Source organism: Terrapene carolina, unplaced genomic scaffold (genome assembly GCF_002925995.2).
Source record: "Terrapene carolina triunguis isolate 2854851 unplaced genomic scaffold, T_m_triunguis-2.0 Scaffold66, whole genome shotgun sequence".
Taxonomy (NCBI): Eukaryota; Metazoa; Chordata; order Testudines; family Emydidae; genus Terrapene; species Terrapene triunguis.
The window spans coordinates 89,896,276-89,923,686 of NW_020664417.1; the positions used below are offsets into that span (position 1 = coordinate 89,896,276).

The 27,411-nt window shown below is 45.0% G+C and overlaps 1 protein-coding gene across 1 annotated transcript in view; it reads right to left on the reverse strand.

Moving 5' to 3' along the window:
• The window catches only part of FGFRL1 (fibroblast growth factor receptor like 1), a 227,662-nt gene that overhangs the window by 92,774 nt on the left and 107,477 nt on the right, over positions 1–27,411 (reverse strand). The window contains exon 4 of the mRNA XM_026648092.2: positions 20,651–20,923. Coding sequence (XP_026503877.1) covers positions 20,651–20,923 — 273 coding nt within the window. The remainder of the gene's footprint in view (positions 1–20,650; positions 20,924–27,411) is intronic.

Below are 27,411 nucleotides of genomic sequence, written 5' to 3' on the forward strand. Positions count from 1 at the left end.
AGAGATACAGAGGCACAGAAAATATGATATCTTTTACTGGGCTAATAAAAATCTGAAAGGATACTGTATAAACTTTATAGACCTCAAGAGTCTCTCTTCCTCAGAAGGAAATTGGTACTTCAGCCTACTGTTGGCACCAAAACTCAAAGATATTTACAGGCTGCTTTGGAAAATCCACCAGTGAAGCAAAAACACACGTGTAAACTTACCTGCATCTCTCCTTTCTGTGAGTTCTTTCATGCCACAGTTCAGACTTCTAGGTTAAAGCTCATGCAAAGCCCAGGGAAAGAAGGGCCAACACAAAAATATTTCTTTGCTTCTTCAATTCTATCCTGGCAGGCAATTCTGTTTTATCAGAATATAAAATGCAATGGCCAAATGAGTTTCACTTGCAGCTATTCTGCCTTGGGCTGCGGGTTTATCAGATCTCTTCTCAAGCTAAGATGGGCAATACTTGGACTGGAGACTTCCAAAGAGTATTTTGGGTCCTTCTTTGCAGGAAGAGGCCCTGCTGTTTCAATTGGTGCATTCTTCCATTAAATCAGCATTGACTCAATGACCCAGCACGGTGTGAGATGGTTCTAGGTCGCTGGAACCAATGGCCATATTTTGCAAAAATGGATAGATAAAATTAAGCTAAGACCCTATTTAGACACATAAATAAGTGACCTGATTTTGAATTGCATGATTGTCACCCCCATAGCAGTCAGAGCTTCATATGCTTGGGAACCCTTTCGGCGAAGTCATACAGGAATCATTTTCAGTTACTGGGATGCCTGATTGTCGCACCTCTTTTTGCGCTCCAGCTGCATGGTCTGATACTGAGCTTCTTCAATTGTAGGACACAACAGAATATATCACTGCTCATAAACATCTGGGTGAAACAAAAATTAATACCTTCCCTTGAGGGCTGAAATGGCTGTGATCTAAACTTTGAGATAAGACTCTTCTCAAAGCCAAAGCCCACATAGCCAAGTGCCGGAAATCTCAATCCTAACACCGGAAAGAAAACTCTGGAAAAGATGGCCTGGTGAACCTCTAGATGGCTGCTACCTAGTACCACCCCTACTGCCCTGGGAACGACCACTGAGTTTGGAGACCATGGTTGCAACCTCAGTGTGGGTGAAAGATGCAAGACTGATTCTTATCAATTCAGCTGTGATGAGAGCTGCATTCTATCGCACAGGAACTGGCTTACTGGCTGGGAAAACAAGCCCTCCCAGTCACTTCGAACAAACACCCACTGGCCCACAAATGTCATCTCACCCAGCATGGAGAATGGACACAAAGGGTAAGTCCAGACTACCCGTCAGATCGGCAGGTAGCGATCGATCTATCGGGGATCGATATATCGCGTCTCGTCTAGACGTGATATATAAATCCCCAAACGCGCTCCCGTCGACTCCAGAACTCCACCAGGGCGAGCGGCGATAGTGGAATCGACGGGGGAGCTACGGCCGTCGATCCCACGCTGTGAGGACGGGAGGTAAGTCGAAATAAGATACGTTGACTTCAGCTACGCTATTCCCGTGTATTCCCCCCCCCCCCAGTGTAGACCAGGCCAAAGTAGAGAAAACTCTGTGAGGAAAAGTGTTGCAATGGCTGGTAGACTGGTATTTGTTGTCATATGGACTACGATTACATCACTGTGGGCTCAGCCCTTATTTAGATTGCTGGCCCGAACAAAAATTAAAAGAAAAATAAATTCCTCAATGAATTTGGTGAGGAGAACAGGGTGGAAATAACTGGTGGGACCTTAAGGGAAGGGGAGAAAGAGATGTTAAAGACAAGTGCCCCAGAAGGCTTTGAAAAAGTCCTATCATTTAAAGGCTGTATTTAGCCACCCGATTACCTGGGGATCAAAAGACTCAAGCACCAAAGACAGGGGATGTAGATGTGGTGCCAACTGAAAGGCTTTCCTGGCCTAGTTAGTCTAAAAAAGAATTCCTACCCATGCAGCCACACCTGACAGGGGGGTTAATGCTCAGATGCACTGAGCAGCCTCAACTGCTATTGAAGGCACAGGGTGCTGTGGGTGCTCAGCACCTCTGAAAATCAGGTTCTAAATATCTTACTGCTCCTAATGCTCTCAGAGGCAGCCTGGGGTAGGTCATTTTCAAAGGAAGGCTTTCCTAGGGGCTTCCCATAACTAACTTCAGTGTTTTCTGCTTCCCAGGTCGACTTCTCCAGCGAAGAAAGGATAGACAGGCATCTATCAATCACTATTGAAGCACCGAATGACAGGAGGCAGAAAGAGTGGGATTTCTGAAAGGGCTCAGCATTGGCCTGAGTCATCTCCCCCTGAAGTCAATGGGAGTTTTACCATTGAGAAAAATTAGGCCAATGCCAATTCCCTTTTTTTTTGGGGGGGGGGGGGGAATGGGGAGGGAACCATGCAAAGTTTAAACCAAAGGTGGAGCCTTTCAGATGCACAAGGGGCAGTTAGGCACTTAACCGCTGTTTGTGCCTTTGAAACTCTCTCCTGTACAGACTAGAGTGAGTCGCACCGACATTACACATCCAGAACTTTGACTCATTTGTGCATCTCAAGCTTGTGCCAAATTCAAATCCCAATGTGAGGCTAGTAAAATGGCAGGATCTGGTTCATGACACAATCAAGACCCGCTGAAGACCAGAAATTTTGAAAGGCCTGAGCAATGAGAGGCCCACAAAGGGAGACAGAGGTGAAAACTGGTGGGCTGATGAGTTTTAAGTACAGCATCTATCTTCTTTTTAATGCCCTCTCTGGGGTTGGAACTTTGAGAGCTACCCCTCAGTTCCACAAGATGGGAGAGGAAAGAATGGGGGTGGAACAGCATGAAAAAGTAAATATTCTAACAAACCAGAAATGCCAAAACATTCTCAGAATGTCAGAATGAGATTTTAATTCACTGACACCTCTGTTTTGTATGTTTCATTTGTTTTGACTTCTCCAGTGCAGTGAAAGTCACAGTAGTGTCTCTAGCCCTGCTTTATTTTGGTTTTGCTCCTAAAGAATGGAATAAACAGGTCTGGCTCATTACTTTCACATTTTGCTCTGCTATTATCATCAGCTCTATCTGACAGGATGACACTAGTTAAGCTGTGGTAGCCAGAGGAAATCCAATGCTAAGGAAATGGACATTCATTGAATGTTTACTTAGGATCTGCTCCACCAATGAATTCCAGATGTTGGCTTTAATTGTCACATTCTGGTATGTTTAAGCAGCATGAGTTCGTAAGGCGGGTTTGTAAATCAATCTGCCAGACTCATACTGAATCCCATCCTTTGCCAGCTTTTGTAAGGAAGAAGATGCTCATAAAATATTAAGCTTTTAATGTCTCTACGGTAAAAGAGGAAAGATACAAAAGATTCACTCCCATTTTGTTCCTACCATCTGTCTCTCCTCCTCTCCCTCTCCTTCCAAACACTTTCCCTCCCCTAACTTTCTCCCAACCCCCTATACAATTACAGTGCTTTTCCTTAGATAAGCATGGTACATTTTTTTAGTGCAAGCACTAGATACAATGAGGCACGGTGTGGGCAGGTACTGGGAAAGCTTCACCATACAGCTCTGCCAGTGTAATTCACTCCTAACTTCCAGCAGGGCCAGATCCATTCCATATGAGTAACTCTACTGATTTCCCATTGAAATCAATGGCAATTATGGGCATAGATTATACCCAGTAGTATAGTGCTCCTGCTCTTTGAGCCCTGTAATCTAGAAATAGGTGACAATACTCTTTGGGGAGAATTCTGGCCCCTACTACACCCCCTATATGCGGCTGCCATTGTGTACAGGGGCTGTAAAGGAACTACAACTGACTGGGGTAGATGATATGAGCAGCCCTACTCTGCTCCCCTCATTGGCCAAAGTGTAGTGAGGACGGGGCATGCTTTCAATGTTCAGTGCTCCAGGTATTCTGGTTCACAGCGCAGCCCATAGACAGCCACAGGGAGACTGCTGTGAATTAGAGCAGCTTGGGGGCATCTCTAACTTACACTAGGCATTCTTTCAGGCCTAGAAGCAGCCCAGAATCTGGGGGCACAAATATGACTTAAATCCTTCTGGGTGGCATCTCTCAGGAGGCACAATACAGCTCTCCACTTCTATGTTGTTATTAATTAGTACTGATTAACTGATATAGTCCATGCCTATAGTGTTATGCAGAATAGAATTGACACTTGTCACATGAGAAGACAAAAAAGACAAGCTGCCTTTGGTGTACGTGTGAATATCACAGGTATAGAGAACACCTTGCACCAAATTCCCTGCTGGCCTTACTCCATTGAGTTACACCAGTTTGGCCACTTGTGAATTTATCTTGACAAGTTTTTAAGCGCCAACACTGAATTCTCTAAAATTACTCTAGGGCAGTACAGAGGACCGTAGTTATTTCTCCAAGGGTATATCTACACTGCAATTAGACATCCCAGCTGACTTCAGTTCGCAGGGCCTGGGCTAAGAGAATGTTTAATTGTAAACATTCGAGCTTGGGCTGCAGCCTGAGCTCTGGGATCCTCCCACCTGGCAGGGTCCAAATGTCTCCACTGCAATTAAACAGCCCCCACGAGCTCAAGTCAGCTGGCACGGGCCAGTGGCGGGTTTTTACTTGCAGAGTAGACATACCTGAGGCAGCATTTGTAAGAGTGGCCACTCTACATGCACTAGAATAGTTTCTTTGGCATCTCCCCATGTATTCTAAAAATGTACTTGGCACGTCAAGGCCGATGGGTCCCCAGTAGATGAATCCAACTAATAAGCCACAACAAATATAAGGCTACTTGCGTCTCAGAAATACATTTGTCAGAATAGAACACATGCCTAGCCCATTGTTTACATCCAAGACAGAGAGGCACAGCCTGACTTCTCAAAAAATGATAAATAGCCCATCCTTGGCGTCATTTACTTTTCACAACAGCCACAGCTGACAAGTGCTTCATCTCCCAAGCTTCTGGGGAGGAAAAGGACTAATGAAACCGTCTTCAAACAAAAGCATCACCCCGAAACAGGGCAGATTCCTAGCTAGAATTCCCATAAATTGTTCCTCGGTGGGGTGTTTCCTCTGCCAAAGTGCACAGTGGCTACCAGGAGAAGCTGAAGTGGGCTTGCAGTTGTCAGGAGACGCTGCAAACACAGCACAAACAGTGGGCTGTGCGGGGGATTGAGGAGGCGCCATTCCTCTCCTCTGTTAGATTCCTGGGATTTCTCTGGAGAGAGCAACAGGCAGGTCTGGGAATTCCAGGCTGCATGTGAAGTAGAACCAACCCCTTTCCCATTCCCTGGCCAATGAATGGGGGGTGGGGGGGGAAAGAGAGATTGTCACAGGCTCTTCTCTCTCCTGGCTGCTCGGTCAGACAGGATGAGATGTGGATCCCTGTTTATTTTAAAGGCCTTTCAGAAGTAATAACATTACAAATTATTCCATCTGAAACAAAAGCACATGGCCTCTCTTTACAATGAGGGCCATTTACTAGTGTGCAGAAAGAAACCTAATCATGGGGGCGGGTGGGGGGGAGGGCCAGGTCAGAATATTATTGTGATGTAAGACTCACTCCTGTACAGTGCAAAACACTCTGGTCCCCATCCAACAAAGCACTTAAGCACTTGCTAAACTTTAAGCAAGAGAACGGCCCCACTGACTTTAAAAAGTTGTGAAGAAACGATGAATTACCCAAAAAGTTGTAGTAAAACCCATTTGCGTCATAAAGAATTGCTTTGATTTGTGTGACATAAAACTCAAACCTTGGGGTTTGGCTGACATTAAAAGATGAATGGACTGTAAGAATTCTGCATAATTTTTTTCCTTGCAAGCCTGGAAATAGTGATTTCCCTGAAATAAGGGGGCACAACACTCAGAGTCATGTATTAGTTACAAGATGGATGGAAGGAGAGATTACTAATGCCTTTGCTGAGTTGGACCTTCTGCAATGAAAAAACACTCGCTTCCCTTTAATCTCGACAAAAACATTTTCTGTGCATGGATTGTTAATAATTTAAGTTGTGTTTAAACAGGAGCATTGTTCTTGGCTGTTTGTCTCCTTATTGTACTGTCATTCATATAAGATGGTAACTCAAATATCTAAAGAGAGATCACAGGCTCTTGCATTGTGTAGAGGAGAAAGGTGTTGACCCGTATAGTGTTTTAACAGTTAGGTTTTCAAAAGGGTATATTGATGTTCTTCACTTTTACTGTGGTTTCTAAGGAGGCCCTCTTTAAAACATTAATTTGATAGCTGCAAAATACATCATGGAGGTAAGGAGGGAAGGGGTAATTTCTATGTTATCTGACTCCTTTTACTGCTCTTCGGGGCTTTTTCTTTCTCTCTTTTGCTTGGCTTCAGTGAGAGCAGTAGGGTTCTAACCTGTCAGCGCAACCAGAGTGAAAGTGACGTTTTACAAGTGGAAGCAGTTTGAGGATGGTGCCTGGTGCTCTTAACATCTTGACATCTCAACCTTCGAGTTCAGCAGCAGCGCGGCTTACAGTGGCTACGGCAGCAGGACACCTTAAAAAGCAATGAAACTGACAATGAAAATAAACTACGTTTGCAGCACCGCTGGAGTCTGGAAGCCGTTAACAAATATAGCCGTGTCTGGGTGTTAAAATACATAAATCTGTCATCATTACCAAGCTAAGGGGTTGTCATCCTATTCACAAAATAAAGGAACTGTGCATAATCAGTAGGGCAGGGAGTTCAGAACAACGTGCGCCTTTTACAAATTCTCGACTGCTGATAGATGGATGTTTGCTAGGGACTTAATGTCTTTAACAGGGTACGTTTAAGAAGGCATGTGAGTTTCAGGGCTCTTGGGATTAATGTAGGTTTTTTTACCCCCTCTTCTTTTCCAAATTTATTGCCAAAAAGTGCATAATGTAAACACTCCAGACTTCTATGAAATCTGTATTATTACAAAGCAAGCAGCATTCTAGCACAATGATATTATTCATCGAGTACAACACAGAATATGTTCTTTCTCTCCTCAAACACACACAAAAATTATTTAGAAATAAGTTTATGCTAATTGCTAGACTTTTTCGCCCCCCTTTATTTCCCATCTTTTTCTTAAACTGAATGCCAAAGACAGGATGGAAAAAGGTACAAAACCAGACCCAACAGAAATGAAATAATACACTTCCTCAGCATCCTTACATTTTCATGGGTAACATGCTTACATGTACGGATCACGAGGGTGTAAGTCAAAGAGACAGTCTCCTAAATCAGCAAAGGTAATTCACACTCTATAAATTAACCAGGCTGAGTGCTTCCGATTATACAATAAGTAAGCATTACATACTGTATCTTGATCTACAAACCTTCCTGCTGGGCACTTCTCAGTTACTTGACGTTGCCAACAGTGAAATGTGGTTAAATGGTACTATTCAGGATATACTGGGTATGTATGACTACAGGAGATATAATCTGAGGGTTCAGTCACTGTATCTGGGTAGGCGGCAACGTGTAGGCATGTGCCCCGCTGAAAGCTCTTGGAAGTATTGTGCTCAGGAAGTATCCAGCCCAGCAGCCTCAGCTGTACTTGGGTATCTGTCAGTCCAGAAGGGACTGCAAGAGCTAGTGATGGCACAGGATAGAAAATTCAGGTGACAAGAGCTGCCCCCCATTGGGTCACTGTGAAGGGAAGGAAGGAGGGACAGTGCAAAAGCAGCAGGGGATGCTGGAGAGAAAAACAGAGGCCAAGGGGGGTGGGGGAAAGTTGCCAAATCTTCTGCTGCTCCTTTAATGCTGCTTGCCCACACAACTGTCTACCTACTGCACCCTTTCAGCAGTACCTCTCCCATGTCAGCCTATGCAGCAGCCAGTCACAGGATCAGCACATGAGGGATGGGCAGCCAGCCACCCAGAGGTGTGGCAGATGGCCGATGCAGCTTGCTTTTATCAAGGAGCAGTTTAAGAAAACAGGGAACAGGTGAGGAGAGGGATAGACACTCCAAGGAGTTTGAGGGCAGGAAGAAGAGGGGTAAAGGCATCAAAGATTTGTGGGAGGAGGCAGAGTGGGAGAGCGGGGCACAGCCAAAGGGGGCAGAGAGGAAGCAGGGGGGAAACACAGATTAGGATGGACATCTTGGGCGGATGGGAGGCATCCTAAAGCTGCGGGGAAGGAACCATCTTGAATTTGTGCACTGGGGCCCATCATAGTGTTTGGCTCCTGTTACCACAATGTCCCCAGGAGCCCCCCGGGAGCAGCGCTGCTGGGCCACCACGGAAGAGGATGCAGGCTGCACTCCCGCTCATTCTAGGGAAGCAACGCTGCTGGCCAGAGTGAGGCTGTGGCCGTCTCCTTGCCCCTTTTGAAGAGGTTAGCACTGCTTTGGGCATTAGGCAATAGCAGTCCTTTAGCTCAGGACTGCAGCTGGGCCAGAACATTGGTCAGCAACTTCAAGTCCCTTCCTCTGCCCCTCCCCTCTTATCCACACACACAAGGACCAGGAACGATCTAGGCCATTACTAAGCATCAGTAAACAGATGTGGTCAGATTGGTGTAAATTGGTGCAACTTCATGGACACCAACTGAGGCTCTTATCCATCACCTGCATGGAGGGTTGTGCTTGGTGGGTGTTTGGCCGGTTGGTTTTTTCCAAAAGAAGTTTGGGATTAATAAAGTCTTTCAATAAAATAGGAGATGAAATGATTTCTACCCACAGATACACCGAGCAAAAGAAGTGAAATGTCCGCTACAAACTAGTTTGGACCAGGGGCTAATTCTATTAATATCAGCTAACAGAAGGAAGCCATAAACTGCCCAGATGAAACACACTTTTAATGTCAGCTCTCTTGACACTGCGTATTGCTTTCATTCCCAAACAAATAATCACACAGCAAACAGAGCTGCAGCTTGATATCTGCATGAACATAGCAGCAGCCACACACTCTAAAGCATCTGCAAAGGATTGTGGGCTAAATGCACCCATATGGTCTGCACGCCTTAAATGTACACTGACTGCAACTCTGGCTTGCAATCCTCTACCGCAGGATGGAGTATGCAGGGGGAAATTATATATACATACATATATGTATGATTTTCATGCTTACATCCATGGGAAAAAAATCTTTTAATTTCCTTTAAATTGTGAACAGGTGTTGTCACCTTCCAAACTTGGCTTCTATGTTACAGCTTGAGGGGGAAAGAAAAAGACGTCTATTTGAAACAGTGGGGGCTTTGTTGGCTAGCACATGATGTATTGATAAGTATACTGTAAAGTATGTTAGAAAATCAAATGAAACTAATAAAAAAAAGATCTTGTAAAAAATGTGGACATTATAGTGTGTTAGCACCAAGATACGTTATGGATCTGGAGCTGCAAGACATGTTACTGTAACCCATGCATGGTGTTTTCCAGTGTCACACACCTATTCACATGGAGTTGTCAATGGAATGGCTTGTTGCTACATTTTTAGTCAGTGCCATTTTTGGAAAGGCTACAGTTAATATTGACACTGTGGCATAATAACCTCTTTCAGAGCCGTTACGCAGAAGGAGCTTTTCAGCAACGAAATAATAAGAGCCATATATGGATTTCAGACCCAGGAGTGCGACACTCATTGAAACCACTGAAGTTAGTGGGACATTTTTCCAGCAACATTTACCTTTTGGTTTCAGATGATTTCTCTCCTGTTCTTTTCTTTCCCAGGAAATTCAACAAAGTGGGTACCTCCACTTGGAAAAATTCAAATTCCAGACTTAGCATGCTGTGGCAGGGAATGTGTCTGGCTTTTTTCCAGAGGAGCCTAAGGGAATGAGGTACTATTGAAATTCAACTGACGTTGGACACCTAACTCTTTCAGGCACTTTCAAATATCGCAGCCTATGTTTCTGCTGTGCAGAGACAATGGGACCAGCTCGGGGCCTCTAGGCACTACAGCCATGCAAATAACAGACCATGATGAGGTGCCTTTCACTTCAGATGAGTCCATTTTCACTCAGACAATGTGTCGTTATGACTGGAAGAGGAGCTCCATTTCCTAGTGAACGCTTTGGGAAGCATGGGGAGTTTTTTAGCAATATGAGTCAGTGAAGTTCATAATGAAATGTGAAAACACTCAACACTGAGTATTTTTCACTCCCCTGATCAACAGGATGAGTTCCTGCAGACCTCAGGGCAGAATTTGGTTTACTCCTTGTACCTGATGCATAACATGCTTTCTCTTAGCAATACATAGGATGTCACATTCTCAGCAAAAGATGAACTCCTTCTCCTAGCTCTGCAATTGGATCTGTGCAGATGGATTGCTGTGACAAAGCGGCGCCTATAGAGCACTAGCCTGAATCACTCCTTGTGCAATTACTTCAACTGCCAGGATTTGGGGTGGCGATTTAAGGCACCCTCTTCTGCTCAGCTCCCAAAAGCCATAAACAATTTGGGCTTTAATTAGCAACACAATCATTACTGTCAGTGAATTAATGGGGCCAGATCCTCACCAGGTGTTAATCGGTGAGTGTAGGCACCAGCACAGATTAGGGCCACAGCAAATTAAAGGTGAAAATGTTGTTGCTATTTACTATAGCAAGAAGTTTCCCATTTTCACATAACAATAATCATTATTAGTTGTGATTACATGGTGTGTAATTGTGCCCATGCTGCACAGACTGCCTTTCACATTTTATGCTGGAGTCGATGTATGAAAAAATTAAGTACTAACTCTGTGAAAGCTAAACCACGCTTGTTTTTTAAATACAAATCCTGCATCTTTGTCAAGTGTTGACTCATGTCAGTTTTCTGCTTAGTATTAAAAGTGTCCTTGGTGTGTGCATTGCTGACTCAACATTGATTCACAAGTTATTGCTGAGTACATCTCTCTTCGGTCCCCAGAGTTTGCTAAGAGGCCAAAACCCAGCTATAAATGCATTTGTCATGCTTTTCCAAGATGGCTGACGGCACCTGACTCTGGGCTACAAATGTTTTCACAGCTTTTGTACTATAAATGATTTCTACACAGATTGATGACTTCATCGGAGAACTGTAATGCAAACCATATTTTACAGTACTCGATATCTTTCACACATGATTTTCTAGTACTATAAGCAGTGAGAACCACGCTAGAATAAACGTCCATTCATACACTGCCATGCTTTTTTTCCCCTGGATACTTACATTGACTGTTTTTTTTTTTAAAAAAGGCTCTTTTAATGCAAATTTTTCACAGAGGCCTGTTCATCAAAGAGAGCAGTCTTGGAAAAGTTGTAAAAAACATAAAATAGCAGCTGGCCAGGCAGGATAAAGCTACTTTAAAGATACATCTTCTAAGGCCGCTAAAGATTCTCAACGCAATCACTTTCAGCAGACAGATTTTAGACATTCAATAGCAAAACTGATGGTTCCAAGTGCTCAGAGAGGTCTATGACAACTGGCTGTTTTTAACCTCCCACCTTTCATAACATGATTTTACAGGTCATTACACAGACAGTGGATGAGTGGTATGGGACACACTATAAGGGAGTCAAGCTGCCAAGAGGCTGAGGATGTGAACAGAAAGGTGATGGATTCTTCACCACAATCTTCCTCCACATAAAACCTAAGAAGTGAGACTACAAACACAACAGGCTGAGATGCAAAGCAGAAAAGAAAAACACAAAGGCAGCTGCTTCTTGGGGTTAAATGTTGATCTTGTTTTGAAGTTGTGCTGGGATGCATCCTAGCAAAATTAAGTTGGTCATGCTGCAGACCCTAAGGGAAACAAGCAACCTACACAGCTCTGCGTGTACTGAGAATGGCAAGGCCCAGACAATTCTGCCATCCCTACCTGGCAGATCTCTAAACAGGGTAATAAAACGGTAAATGTACATATTCAAAGATAAATAAAGGACTATATTGAGCTTCAAGTACTTGATCAAACAACTCAAGTCTGCTAACATGTTGATTGGGCTATCGCCTGTAGCAATAGCAGCTTATGCTGCAATGTTGGCAGAGATCGCAGGATTTGGCCCATACTATTTTCTTATTGAAAAGCTCCCTGTGTTTAACTTCAGTGAAAGAGATGGCTGTGCCGCAGTGCAAATATTTAATATCATCACTTCCTATGGCACCCAGCTGTTCATTGGAGATCTCCCCTTCAATGAATGACCCGACTTGTGGGCAAAGTGATATTATTTGTTATTATAGGCCGAGCGTGAAGGTTGTCCAACACTTCCCAGTATAAAATCTTGCGTTCAGTTATTTATAATTTTGCCAAACTTTAACTGTGTGGGTTAAGAGGTCCTGACAGCTAGATTTTCTGAAGATTCTGTCTGTACTGAGCATGCTACATCCTGGGGCTACATAGCTGAGCAGAATTTTCCCTGAAATTGCTGGCCCCAGCTGCTCTGTCACAGGGAACCACAACTGAGAGCAGGGAGACTGACTTTCTTTTGCTCTCAATGCTCTCCCTGGAGGAAAAAATCAGTCTGACATGAATACAGAGTGGACAAGAGCCAGACATGTGCAGGAGGGAGTAGGTTGGGATAAGGAGTGCAGGGAGGCGGAGACTGGGACTGGCTGGACAAGGAGACTGGGATGAGCTGTGTGAGAGGAGAAGGGTGAGGCTGGGATAAGCAGCCAAGAGTGGTGAGGAGACAGCATGGGGGCAGTCTAGAGGGAATGGAGCAGAAGGGTCTGTGACCATTACAGAACACTTCCCCCCAGAACTTAATATAGATCCCAACATTTCTGAGTCTCACCATTCCTCTGCTGTCAGCAACTAAGTGCATTTCTCATCCCCCTCAAGTGACAGGTCCACATACAGGATGACTACCTGCTACTGCTATCAGTTACTCCCTTAGCTCAAGTGCCAGGGGCCTGTGCACTGGCAAGGTTCCGCCCTTGCTGATGAACCATGTGTGTATCAATAGGATTCCATGTGACAGGATTGGTTTTTTCAGTATGCCCTTCAAAAATCCTAGGAAAATTACCCACAAACTATATTAACATTGCACTGTCAAGCACTCACTCAAAAGTTAGGCAATGTCAGAATTAAGGTAGTCTGTGTAACCTTAATTCACTTCCCCTTGTCTGTATGTATTATGATAAGGTCTTTAATTACATGATCCCATGCTATATTTTCCCCAGGGCTCCTGTGGGGTTGGCAGTTTCCCATAGGCACCATGATAGCAGTAGGTCTTGAGTAGAGTTGGCTGAATCAGAGGCATTACCCCCTCTACCCGCCTCTGTGAAGGAAATTTGAGTGTGCAGCAGTTTCCCGGAACATCATACACAACCAGTTTTCACAGCCAGAAATCTACATGACTGCTCAAAGACAAAAACAAAGTTCCTTTTGATAGCTACAGATCATGAGCTGGCAAATGGCCCATCTGGATCGATTCAGTACGAAAAAAACTTCAGTGGACAGCCAGAGAACAATTTCATGGGGATATTTATATAAATAACCCTTGGGGGGTGTACAGCTCATTTGTTTTTGATGGTCTACAGATAATTCTCTGGGATAAGGAACTATGTACTTAATCACTAGAATGCTAATACTGATTAAAAAGAGTTCTTCTTCCACTGTTTGTAAATCTGTCTGCACGGTAATTGCCATCCCAGATCTTGTGGTAAGCCACAAAACCGATTAAGCCTGGTTATGAGAGTAAACTGTAGCTTCTACTTCTATTGGTTACCTGCTTTTATTGCCTTACATTTCTTGCAGAGGTGGATTAGAATGGGATTCTTGGATGTTTGGGATCCAGAGCCCACGCTCAAAGGGGACCTGGAGATAAGCTGTGTAGCAACTTGCTGGGCTCGGCAAGGCCTGTTCACTGGGAAAAGGGATGGGCTGTGTAAAGGCAGAGGAGGAGGAAGAGGTTCTGGAGCAAGGGGTGGAAGAGGGATTGTCTTTTGCTTAAGGTACTAACCTGGGATACAAGAAATGTGGGCTCAATTCCCAGCTCGAGCATGTGACCTTAGGCCCGGATTTGTAGAGGTATTTAGGTGTTGCTGCACTCAGCATTGCAACACCTAACTGATTTAGGAGCCTAAATCCTGTTTTCAAAAGTGATTTAGGCACTTAGGAGCCTAACTGCCATTGACTGTCCATGTCTCTTGTGTTTGTACTCTCTTACTGTAGAATCATAGAATATCAGGGTTGGAAGGGACCTCAGGAGGTCATCTAGTCCAACCCCCTGCTCAAAGCAGGGGGTTGAACTATGTGTTTGTACAGTGCCTGGTAGAAAGGGGCCCCAATTTTGCCTGGATTCTCTAGACTCTACTGGAATATAAATATTAATTAATAATAATGATGAAGGGTAAGAGATCTATTCTTTCAAAGGATACAAGGGGGAGAAAAAAGGGTTCTAAGTACTGGAGATCCCTGAAGTTTTGATGAATCAACTCCTTGTTTAGCCTTCGTCAACCATCACTTTCCTGTTGCTTTTAATCATTTTTTTAAAATAGTCTGTCCTAAGAAATAAGACGTAAATAATAAAATAGCGATCACAGGATTTTACTTGTACTATACATTCCTGATGCAAGGTATTATTTCATTATGAACTGTAGGAGTGCCTTTTGTTAGAAGACAGCAGTTGCTTATTGGAAACAGAGTTGAAAGCAACTCCTCCACCTATAGCTTCTAAGCTGGGCATGTGAGACAGACAGACATGCACAGTTCACTAAATAATGGGGTTTATGTGCTTCAAAAAGTTACTCTCTTTAGCCATCTCTGCAAAAGGCAGATCTTCCCATAACCTACCATCATTCTTTTGAAAGGAGGGAGGGAGCGCGATACAGTGGAAAGGAAAGGTATGAGATTCCACATTGCTGGGTTTAACTCCCAGTTCTTGTAGGACCTTGAGCAAGTCACTGAACTTTACCGTGCTACAGTGTCCCCAGATATAACATGGGCGTGATATTTAGCTCCCTGAAAGGGGTGTTGCAAGGCTAAATTAAAAGTTTATAACAGTGCTTTGAAATCGTTAGATAAAAACTGCTGTGTAAACTTTCATATATTACTACGTCTTGTTATGTTCTATTATAAGGAACAGAGGTGAAATCTTGGCCCCACTGACGTCAACACCCAACATGTTTTCACGGTGAAAATGGATTTTAATTTTTTCAAGCTCTCCCACAGTAATCATTCATGTGACAGGATGCTTTCTTGTTCTATTTTCTGTTCTTTTTGGGATCTTACACTCCACCCGTCACGATGGTATCCGAGCACCTGCCATAGCGTAAAAATACACCGCATTACGAGTAATGCTGAAATAAGAGTCTTAAAGTGCTATTTAAAAAATGAATTTTAAAAAAAGGGCCATATGGTTCAAAAGGCCATTCTGCTTAATGATGTTTGCGCTTTCCGGAGCACAAACAAAACGGCACCATCAATTTGTTCTCCATCCTCCAGCTGACAAGCTGTTGGTTTTAAAACACTGCCATGTTCTCTAAAATAAACAAAGGCTCCTCTTCACACAGAGAACATTTTCACAAGAAGAAACCCCAGCATCTGCCAGATGCATTCAGGTTCAGAGCCAACTTGAATTCTTTGAAAGAATCACACAGTCGTACCTTGTGTTGACTTTCAGACCTCTGCAGGAAAGATACTCGGGTGACATCTGATTTCAGGGGAAATAGCATTTACGGACGAGCAATCAGTTTGAAACATAAAACGAAGAAGTCTAGGGACAGCCATTTGAGACAAGGGCTACGTAATAATCAACAATCAAGAATGGACTGAGCAAATACAACCTACAACCTAAGAAGTTAAGAGATGCTATTCTTAGCCAGCATTAGTATCAAGATATAGGGAGGCAAATGACCACTTGGCACAAGCTTCTCCCGTTGAACTTAACTCTACCACAAGCTTCGGCACCACACTATTCAATACACGTTTTATCTTTTTCATGTCTAGCTCTTTTAAATTCCACATGGGCTCAATCTTGCACCCACTGAGGTCAATGGGAGTATTGTCATATGCTTCAATGGGTGCAAGATCAGAGCCTAATTAGCTAGTATTTGTGCTGTGTAAACTTTCATATATTACTTCGCATATGCATCCGAAGAAGTGGGCTGTAGCCCACGAAAGCTTATGCTCTAATAAATTTGTTAGTCTCTAAGGTGCCACAAGTACTCCTGTTCTTTTTGCGGATACAGACTAACACGGCTGCTACTCTGAATACAATTTGTGTGATGATACAACTTACCAAAGCAGCCTGATATCTTCAGAGATTTTGCCTCACCTCCAATTCAGCGTTAGTCCCTAAGTCTCATTTCCTGGCCTCTGATTTTTCATCCCTCCCCTGTGTTTTTTTGTTTGTTTGTTTGTTTTAAACAAGCGCAGTTCAGGCCTGATTGAACTCCCAGTAAAATGCAGGAGAGTCTTCCCGCAGATTGTAATGGGAGTTGGGGTGGGCCCTTAGATCCCATGTAAGGTGCTAGAACAGTATCCAAAGGTTCACAGAATGGGTAAAGCACAGGCAGTGGCAATGCAAGCTCCATAGCACCCCCCCCCCCCCCCCCCCCCCCGCCCATCAATATGCCAAAGTACCATCTCCAGCGGTGAGAGATGAGTTAACTCTCCAAAGCCTAGTCACTCTTTGCCCTTTCTGCTGAGGCTGCTGAAGTCCAAAAAAACCCCAACAAACAAAAAAGAACCAATGCTGGTGTGGAAGGGGGATGCGATGTGGACATGGGCCATCAGACAGCCATTGGACGATAACATCTTTCAGTCGCTACTAGTGTTATTTGGTGTGTAACTACACAGTGGTAGAAGCAATGAGCTCATTAGCAGGACATTGGGAATGATGCCTAATTACTGAGCCACGGTGACTAGGGTATGACGGTCAGACAAGTTGATGGCAGCCTGAAAAGATACAGGTGGGTTTTGGACAAATAACATTTTGGAGGTCGGGGGTATAGAAGAGCAGTGAAGATGAACTGCGTTTGAGTGAAAAGGAGAAGGCTCTTGGTCCTCTAATTTTCCATAATAGCAACAAAATTGTTATACTAAGGATGAAGGAGACAAGGTGTTTCAATGAACAGAGGATGGAGTCAAGAGAAGCCGGTGTGGATGTCCAAAGGCAAAGCTGGCTCTTAGTGTATGAGTAGTTGTTATCCCAGTCAACAGCTGACATTATTGAAATCCTATTACCTGAGGATTTCCCTTCTCACAAGCACCTCTACCCTGCTAAAGCATTTCCTGGTCTCTCTTCTCTAAGGGGCCTGGAGGTCTCCACCAAAGTGCAAATTCCAAAAATCACCTGATTACTATTACAATCCCCCCATCAAGGCGCCCCGGTGCCTGCTTACGTCATTCAGCATACACAGTAAAGCTGTAACTATTTCTCCTACCCGGCAAACATCAAATCAGACAACTGTCGTACAGCAGTCGTTGTGCCGACCTGGGCAGCAATGACAGAGAAGAGTTTAGTGACGGAGATAGACACTTGGCCAATATCTGACCTCATTTACACCTATGCCACCCCACTGCCAGGCAGAATGGCTTAGGAGACCAGGCTCGGCAGCACTCCCTACAGGCCCCAGTTTACAGAGGTGGAGATGTGACTGTGCCTGCAAACGACCTAGTCATCTTCCTTTGGTGCTAGAAGAAGCTACGTCTGGGCACATTATCCAGGCCCTACGTAGCACCCAATGGGGCCCATTCTCTCTGGCAGGTTTCCTGGGGATGGGAAAATCACCTCTGCCCCCCGGACACTCACACAAGATGAGGCAAATTTAGCCCTTTGCTATTATCTATTTACTGTCTTCATGTCATCCTGCTCCCCCTGTTGTGCCTTCAGTGACTCATCCTACAATTCCCACAGCTGGGAATCCCCTCTTCCCGCTCTGCTCTTCTATCAGCCATATGTCACTAATCATCTGCTCCTATTCACTGAATTCCCTCAGCCTGTCTCTAAAGCTGCTGTCGGATCAGTTAGCAGCACAGCGCTCCCGAAAGCTGTGCTCATTTCCTCAGCCCTGGCACTGCACAGGCATTTCACACTGGGCAGATCCCAGGCCTCAAGCCTCAACTCCTCTTCCCAAAGGAAATTTAAAAGTCATTATGGGCCCTGCCATGCTATAGGTGTGTGCAGTGCTTTACAGGCATTAAAGAAGAGGCAGGCTCGGCTCCCAGGATCTGATAGTTTTCTTCAGTCATGCAGCCTAAGTTACTTTATTTAAGAGCAGTTAGCTTTTCAAAACTAAGAATGTAACAATGGCCAAACTGAGTCAGACCAATGGTCCATCTAAGCCAGTATCCTATCTGCTGACAGTGGCCAGTGCCAGATGCTTCAGAGGGAATGAACAGAACAGGCAATCATCAAGTGATCCATCCTCTGTCGCCCACTGCCGGCTTCTGGCAGTCAGAGGTTTAGGGACACCCAGAGCATGGGGTTGAGTCCCTGACCATTTTGGCTAGGAGAAATTGATGGACCTATCCTCCAGGAACTTACCTCATTCATTTTTTAACCCAGTTGTACTTTTGGCCTTCATACCATCCCCTAGCAATGAGTTCCACAGGCTGACTGTGTGTTGTGTGAAGAAGTACTTCCTTGTGTTAGTTTTAAATCTGCTGCCTATTAATTTCATTGGGTGACCTCTGGTTCTTGTGTTACGTGAAGAGGTAAATAACACTTCCCCGTTCACTTTCTCCACACCATTTGTGATTTTATAGACCTCTATTCTATCTCCCCTCAGTCGTCTCTTTTCTAAACTGAACAGTCCCAGTCTTTTTAATCTCTCCTCAGATGGAAACTAAGGCTATGTCTACATAGCAGCTGGGAGGTGTGATTCCAAGCATGGGCAGACAGTCACGTGCTAGTTTACCTCAAGCTAACCTGCTAAAAATGGCAGTGTGACTGGCGCGGGACAGAGCAGCCGCCTGCGTGCAATCCTGTCTGACCCCCAAGTGCATACTCTGAAGGCTAGCCCAAGCTGCCAGCCATGCTGCACTTCTATTTTTAGGCACTAGCTTGAGCAGAGCTAACGCGGGTATGTCTGCCTGTGCTGGGAATTACACCTGCCCACTGCTGTGTAGACACTCTAAGAGACTTGAGCCTAGGGGAAAGTTACCCCTGTGGTTAAAGCACAGGGCTGGGGTTCAATTCCTAACTGTGCCACAGTCTTCTTGGGTGACCTTAGGCAAGTCCCGTAGGAGCACATTTTCAAAAGAGCTCAGGGCCGGATTTTCAAGAGGCTTCAGCTCCCATTTGGCCACCGAAGTAAGGGCCAGGTTTGCAGACGCGCTCAGCACCACACAGCTCTCATTGTGACTCCTGTGCCCAGTGTTTCAGCAGAGCTGATGTGGAAACGTGCCCCATCTGCTGGTGTTTCTAAAGAATTCTGTCCTCAGTCCCTCTGTGCCTTCCTCACTCCCAGCACTTTGGCTACCGTACTGTGCACATCTCTGCAAACAGCTCTGCAAGGCACAGGTTATTTCTAAACTTTTTCTGGGCAGGGATGCCAGGCGCACTCTCCCCTCCTCCTATGCTCTCCTGCAGGGCTCCCTCGGGAAGGCCGGATAAGCAGCTTTGTTTGCGTCAGGCCAGCAGCTCCTTCATCTGGGCAGGAAAAGTGGTCTTTTGTCTTCCCCTCCCCTAAGCACTCTGCAGAGTGGCACGATCAGCCCCTTTCCTCTCCCTAGAGATTTTTTGGACAAAGAGCCATGAATCTGGTTTCTGGCATGAGTTTGGGGTTGTTTAGGGAAGAAAAGGCAGGAGCAGGTTAGAGTTCAAACAGGGCTCTTCTGTCTTCACAGGCAAGGCTGCTCTCATCAGCAAGAAGCTTTTGGTTGTTTAAAATCAGCAGAGAAAGAGGTAGGACTTTGTGGGCTAAGTATTCATGCTGGCTAGGGAGGCTTTTGGCTGCGGGAGAAGGTGGGTGAGTGGAGGCCTCGAGCATCTTCCCACCTTCTAGTTCTTTCCTTTCCTCCCTCTGCACCCTGAAACATGCCACATTTTATCCAGCCCTCTCCCTCCAGCTAAGGAGAGCTGGATGCATTTCCTGTCAGCAATTCATGGGGACACTCTGAGCACTGAGAATGAAGGAAAAAGCATTCAGGCCTCTCCTGGGCCCTCAGAAGTATCGACCCAAACCCAGCATGTGATCTTGGATTCCCAACATCTGGGCCAAGGTCTTGAGAATTTTGGGGGAATACACAGGCAAGGCTAGCCCCTGTGGTCTCTCCTTCAAAGACAGAGGCCCTCTGCACACCCATTCTAAATCCTGACCCCACTGATGGGGATTCTTTGGAAACTTGGGACCCTTAGGGCCCAGTGTTAGCTCTGTGCCTAGTTTCACCATAGCTAGATTTATTCCTAGCATAGTCTGCAACTGCTCACTGCACAAATCCCTTTGTTGTGCCCTTTCATATGGGCTTGTTAAAATTCGTTTTGAGAACTACCCTGTTCCAGCAGCAAACACAAAGATCAGCATGACCTCCCCTTATCACTCAGCCTTTCCTGTGTGGAATTCGTTGTGATCTGTGCCCTAGTGATTATTGCATCACTTCTGTTTATTTGTAACCTTTGGCACTCCATAATCTTATCTTGCGGCTGCTGACTGCAATGCAAGAGATGTGCAGCAGTGTAGCTAGCCTTAGCCATCCTCAAGCGCTGGAATGGGCCATTTAGGTGGAGGTCAGTAAATGATTAGCAAAGAGGGCCTGCAATCACTGCCAGGTGAAAAGAAATCAAACTTCTCCGCTACCATTAAAAAAGGGAAGATTTACATTTCCTCCTGCAGCACTTACCAATCACAATAAGGGTGTAGTTCACACTCATACTGCCAAAGCCGTTGGTGGCCTTGCAGATGTATGTTCCTGCATCTTCACTTTCCACCTCCTTGATTTTCAGTCCTTGCTGCAGGATCCGGAACCTTGTCCAGCCACTGTGGATAGTCCGTCCATCTTTCATCCACATAGTCAGAGGTGGCGGGTCACCTTCTACCGGACACAGGAGCTTGATGGTTCTTCCTAACCTCACGGACTGCCGGTGGATCACTTTATCAGCAATTCTGGGTGGGCCTAACAAAGAATGGAAAGAAAAAAACAATAATTAATATGATCAGAACTAGTTCTATCACCGTAGCATCTACAAGCCACCGGTCATGAATAGGGGCCCTTTACAAATATAACAAAAGTTACTTATTGAAAAGAGATTACCATCAAAGTGAAAAAAAACAGACAACAGACAGATACAACAAAGAAGATACCAGCCCATGGAGGGTCTGAATCCAGAACTTAGACATTCTTATCACCTTGGTCTAACCAACTGCGTTAACCTGCCAATGGCAATCAGCTGTATTTCTCTCTTCCTTCCCTTCCCCCCCACCCCAGACCTCCCCCACCCCTTTTTTATGTCACGGGGAACTGGTTCCCAGATACCCAGACTACTGGTTGTTTTAAACATAACAAATCCTGAAGCCAGAATTAGTAACAGCATTGGTACTTAAAACAAGGAGTTATAATCCTTTTATGTTTATATGTATAGCAATTCCCTTTAATAGTCACCAGATGGGCTTTGTCAGCAGCAGGAATCATAAGAGTACACTAGTATGGTTCTAGGACACAAAGAATTTGCTGGGTAGCATTTACTTAATGACAAGGTACAGGATATCCTGACATGTTAACATCGCATACATGCAAAATGATGAATTTTTGGGATATTTTTATCCATTGCCTCGACCTTCTCTTGACAAGTTCATTGGGCTGGCCTGACTGCTGAATGTTTGCTGCTGGTACAAGGCGATAGTTTCATGCATAACAAGGTGTCCTGGAATGTGGCAACGTGAACATACTGTGCTGCACGATAATGATAAATACAAGGGCAGGCCAACCCGTTTTAGGGCTGGAGTGGGGGAGTGATAAGGTCTCCCAAACCGTCAGCTGTCCCCCAGTGAGAGAATCAAATTCAAAGCTGAAATGTTCAAGTATGTTTCTTTAATTAAATAATTGTCTTTATTGGATTCATTGCTGTATTAACTTCTATAGCCCCTACCAGTATAACAGCCAGCCTCTTTCTCAGAACATTTCAAAAACAGCCGTGATCAATAAGTGCCTTGTTCCTGCATAAGGACACACCGGTTTTAATAGGGTCTGATGACTTGAGGTGCTGAGTGACCTCAATCCCCACTGTGCTTCAATGGGTTTGAGGCTGCTCACCATCTCTCAACAGCGGCTCAGCGCCTTAGAGGACCCGACTCCTATGGGATCTGTGCTGGAGTCCTTTCTTATGCTGGTGCGCACTTCTTTATAAGAGCAAATCCCGTTACTGCAATGAGACTCTCTGCATGAGTAAGGTAGGCTCCATAAACCAGCCCATAGTGACTACAGACCAGATTCTCTCACACTTACTCACGCTGGTGGGAAGTGAGTAAAGTTGTCAGGAGCTAGCCCTAAAATAATGAATTGGTTTAATCAAAAGCCTGATGAAGTCAATTAAAGGCTTCACATCAGGCCCTGAGTTCATTAGATTTGGGCTCTGGTGAACTGCCAAGAGTGAACAAGTCCCAAAGGCTGGGACACTCACCTGAGAGCATCTGTCCTGGAAAGCCAAATTCCAGGCGATGGCAGTTAGAGCACACCTCAGCCGTCACCTGCTGTACACAGGCCAATAGGAAAGGTGGTCTCTCAAGTAATATTGCCCCCCTGATTCCAGAAGGGATGTCAAAATACCATAAGAAAAGCTGTCGTTGTGTGTTTCCAGCAAGGACCTTAAGGACTGGAAGCCTTGCAAGCAAAGCTCTTCTTGTGAGAAACTCAAAAGTCCAGTCAATTTTTGCAAACTACAAAGGTTTGGATACTTTGGAGAAGCTTCAGAGAGTCATCAGAATTTTTGAAGGCTGATCTGAGTCTAACCCCATTTCCAGACATTTGGGGGATTCACCCGTTGTCAGTGATCAGTTATGGGCATAGGCTTTAATGGAGCTACACCAGCTGAGGACCTGGCCCCAAGTTCTGCCACCCTTCCTCACATGGCATAGTACCTTAGTGCATCAGTAAGGGGGGCAAAATCCACACAAGTTTACACGCTAGCTGACATCTTGCATCGAATCTTAGAGTCCCCCTTTAAGTTAAAGGCAGACTCTGCCACCTTACTCAAACCGAGTCGAACTCAACTCCGTGAGTTACCACACTGAAATCAACTGCAGAGCAAGGTACTTCTCAAAGTGAGCATGGGTGTCAGAAACTGGCCTATAAGTAGTGTTGGGGAAGAATGTGTGGTATAGGGCAATTGGGGACAGTGGAGGGGGAATTGGGCCCTCCCAGCAGTGTCTTCTTCAAAAACCTTTTCCTTCCAACATTCAACTTGACTCCTGACAAATTTTTAGGCTGGGAGGAACAAGATAGTTTCCCAGTGGCGTCATGCGGCTTGTTGCAGGCACACTGCACATGCGATTCTCCTGATGGCAAGCGGCGTTGACTCTGGATCTGTCACATGACTCGGTTAGTGATAAGCTTGGTCCTCCCGAATGCCATTTTCCTCTGACTGACCTTTCATTCTGAGGAATTTTTGGATCGCTCCCCTGTCATAAGATCTATACGCAGACCTTTTTGGTGGTTTAAAAAAAGGGAGCCTTTCCCAGAGCCTTCCTTCCTTTAAAAAAATGCCTGTGCTGTCCTTTAAACCTGCCCCACTTTTAAATTTGCCCCTCAAGTGCTTTCCCCCCCCAACCTCCCATATTAGGAGGAGGAATAAAAATGCCCAATTTCTTTGCAGCTATGCATTTCCCTGGGTGCAGCTGCATGCTGTTCTCAGAAGGATGCAATTCCAGGGCATGGAGGCGTCCAATGCAAGCTAAAAGCATGTCCCTATGTGTTTGACCTGGTAAATAGTCCCATTTTATCACCTATCCTCATTAATAAGAACAACAACAACTCTCTGTGTAAGCAGCACTCTCTCTCTGGAATCATCATATACCACAAGCTTCAGAGGCCCTCACACGCTCATGGCTGTCACTGCAGAGAGCTGGACCTCCTAGAGATGTTTATGGCAGAATCACATGGTGGTGTTCGGTCATGGGTCTCTGTATCTCTTTTTAATGTGCAGGAATCTACTGGGTCTTATTTCACTACATATTTGCCTTGGGACTGCAATGGTGATGGATGAATGCTTTTCAAGTTGAGATGCGCTTTGGCACACCTCGCAGCAATGTTTGTCCTTTGGTATTTTTGGGGAGGAGATAGGGAGGGGTAAAACATATTTTGCAAAGGGACCACCCGGAACCTCTCATATGCACCGAGTGCCAGTTACACAGACTCTACTGAGCTAGGCAGTTTGTACCATTTTACGGTCGAGATCTCAAATCTTCCCGACAGAAATGAGGTATATTTAAAAAGCCTATAGTTGTTCATGTGCTGCTTGGGACTGGCTAAGTCCTGCTTCTATCTCACAGCTCAAGTGCAGTGCAGTTCCATCTTCTGTTAACCGAGCACTGAATCGAGATCCGGCGAATAATGGATTTTTCAGTTTGTGGCCAATTTTGAAATGGGGGGGGGGGGCGCGCGAGAGAAAGAGCACGCATAATTTTGCGTCGAACCTAAAACAAAACTTCTTCAAAATACGTGGCAGATTGAAAAGTAATAAATAAATAAATATTTGGGAGTCAAATTAAAGATTTTGTTTGAACCAAAATGAAGCATTTTATTTTGATTTTAGTATTTTAATGTAGTTGAACTGAAAGTTGTTTAGAATCATAAAACCTCAAAATGAATTGTTTCAATTCCTTCAGGAATTTGGTAAAAAAATGACACCAAATCACAAAACGGCTTAGTGTTGTTGAATCTTTGTTTTTCATCAGAAAATAATTTTGGTTGAAAAGTTTTGCCCAGTCTAACTGAATCCCTTCGGTACGCTTTGTATCGCTGAGCTCACTGCCCTGGTCACTAATGGGAGGGACACTAACGAATGCTGTAACGGTTGCCTTACCTTGCACCCCACAAACAATTCAGCAACTGGCCTAGTTAGGGATTTGAGAGGATCAGCAGCAAGAGACAAACTGAGACAGCGCCACACATGATTATCTTATCTTCCTTAACTGCAGACAAGGAGTCTGATCCTGCAAGGTGCTTCCAAGAGGTGCTGAAACCCCTGAATCCCCATTACAGTCAATGGGAGCTGAGGGTACTCAACACTTTTCAGAACTGGTCCCTACAAGAACCGGGCGCAATGTATGCCAAATGCTGTTGGTGTGAGAGCCTTCTCCTCTGCAGCTCCTGCAGTGTGGAAGAGACTAGCTTAGGCTTTGTCTATACTGGCAAGTGAAAGACAAAACTTTTGTTGTTCAGAAGTGTTAAAAAAAAAAAAACACACACACACACACGCACCCCGAAAGACAAAAGTTTTGTCGACAAGCGCTGGTGTGAGCAGCTCGACAACGCTAATGCCACTCGTTGGGGGTGGAAGTGTTTTGTCAGCAGGAGAGCTCTCTCCTGCTGACAAACAGCAGCAACACTGTGTGCCTTTTAGTGGCATGGCGGTAATGGCACCGTGTAGACGTAGCCTATCTGTTCTGACTACTCCCTCTTTATCTTTTTTTTCTACGTGTTCTTTCCCCTTCTCTCCTCTTTCTCCTCCTCCAATGAGTTGGGCAAGGGGCAACGGATTCCTACCTAAAAGTAGGGGGGACACCTCCCAGCCAAGCCAGAAGCTGGCGCTGGTCCGGGAAACCCAGGTCCTTCCACCTGCCGGGGGCAGGTGAGGGTCGAGAGCAGCCTCCAAGCCAGGCTCCCCACAGCTGCCTGGGCTGATCTTACCTGGGCCGGGCTCCAGCTTCTGGCCTGACTGGGGGGCAGGGCTTCAGGGGGAAGAAGAAGAGCAGGGGGCACGTGGCGAAATGTGGACGGACCAGGCCCATCCACTTTCAAAAGTGGGAGGGCCATGGCCCCTTGCCCCCTCCCTGGTTGGGGCACTGCTGGATTCACCTCCCAAGCCTCTCACTGCTGGAGAGCTCTAAGTACCCAGTGTGTGTTGACATAATCCACCAGGGCCCACCTTGGGCAGTGAGAGCACAACACACAGCCTGGGACTTGGGCAGTGAATCCGAGCCCATTGAAAATCACCGCAGCTCACCTCCTGTCCAACCCTCACTGTGCAGTCTGGGCATGTGCCACAGGGCGGTGGAGAAGAACGCCCCCCGCAGCGCTATTTGCTGAGTGGTGATGGACCCCAGTGGTGATGAGTGACACACACACACACACACACACACTCTTTATATGTCAAAAAAGTGTGTCCTTGAAAAATTAGTAGGTTTAAACCTGAATTAGTAATTTTGTAATTACATGTAAAAATCAGGAAGATTATGGAAAATTAGGGAGGGTTAGCATCTCTGTGGGTATGAAAATGCTGAGACCTCTAGGCAAGGTAATTATTCCACTACAGTTTCAGTGATGTAAGCCATCTGCCCCAGCCATATATACAGTGCCACAGCTTCGGTCACGATGGGTCCTTTTTGCCCCCATTCATGCTCCGCCCAGATATTTACATTTTCCATTCAAAAAAGTTGATCCCAATGGCTATTGCTATAGACCCTTTTAACACACCATGTTAGGGACGGTGCAGATGAGTCCATAGATTCATTCATAAATTTTAAAGCCAGACGGGACCAGTATGATCATCTAGTCTGAGCTCCTGCATAAGACAGGCCATAGAATTTTATTCAGTTACTCCTATATTGAGCCTAGTAACTGGCAAGAGTTGTTTCCTTAATTCCCCCCCAGTTTCACTAGTAAGGAGGAAGGCGTGAAAAGAACGTGGCCTCCTCCATTTCTGCCTCAATGTTACGCCTTCTCCAAATAGAAACTAAATATAAATTTTCTCCATAACATTCAAACCAGTGTAGTTACTAGAAGAGATCGTTCCGGAGTTCCAAGACCCAGCATGCAACCAAGCTTAAAATATAAATTTAAATAATCCCTTCTAGATCCTTCACTTTGCATCAAGTTTTTTGTTGTTGTTTCTAGTTTACACACACACACACACACACAAAACAGACCATTCCAGAGAGACACAAACGCTTGTTGTTTAAATTAATGCAAGCACAGAGGAAAATTAACATTGCTTCTTCTGTTTAAATATTTCAACTCGTATATATGCAGACATATGTGCTGATTTATTTGCCTCGTCTAGGAATACAAGCAACTGGAATCCCCATTCTGTTCCATTTTATAAAGGGACAGATCTTACACCTGTCTTACTGAACAGCTGGGCAATTTTCAATTTATATCCCGCTATAGTACGCTCTACTATCCTATACCATAGAAACGGTTTCACTTGCTGCTCTGCTGATGACATTGCTTCACAAGCATTCCATTTCCCCCCCACCGTCTCAACAGATTCTGAGCTGCTGAGGGTTGTTACTTCTTGATAATAGAAATTATGTTTTGCTTTAGTGAGTAGCCATTTCTGGGAAACAGTGAAAACAACTTCTAGAAAAGTATTTAAGACATGATGGTGTAGTGTCCCGGGGTGTACTGTCTGCATTTCTCACAGTCAAAAAAGCTCACACATGTAA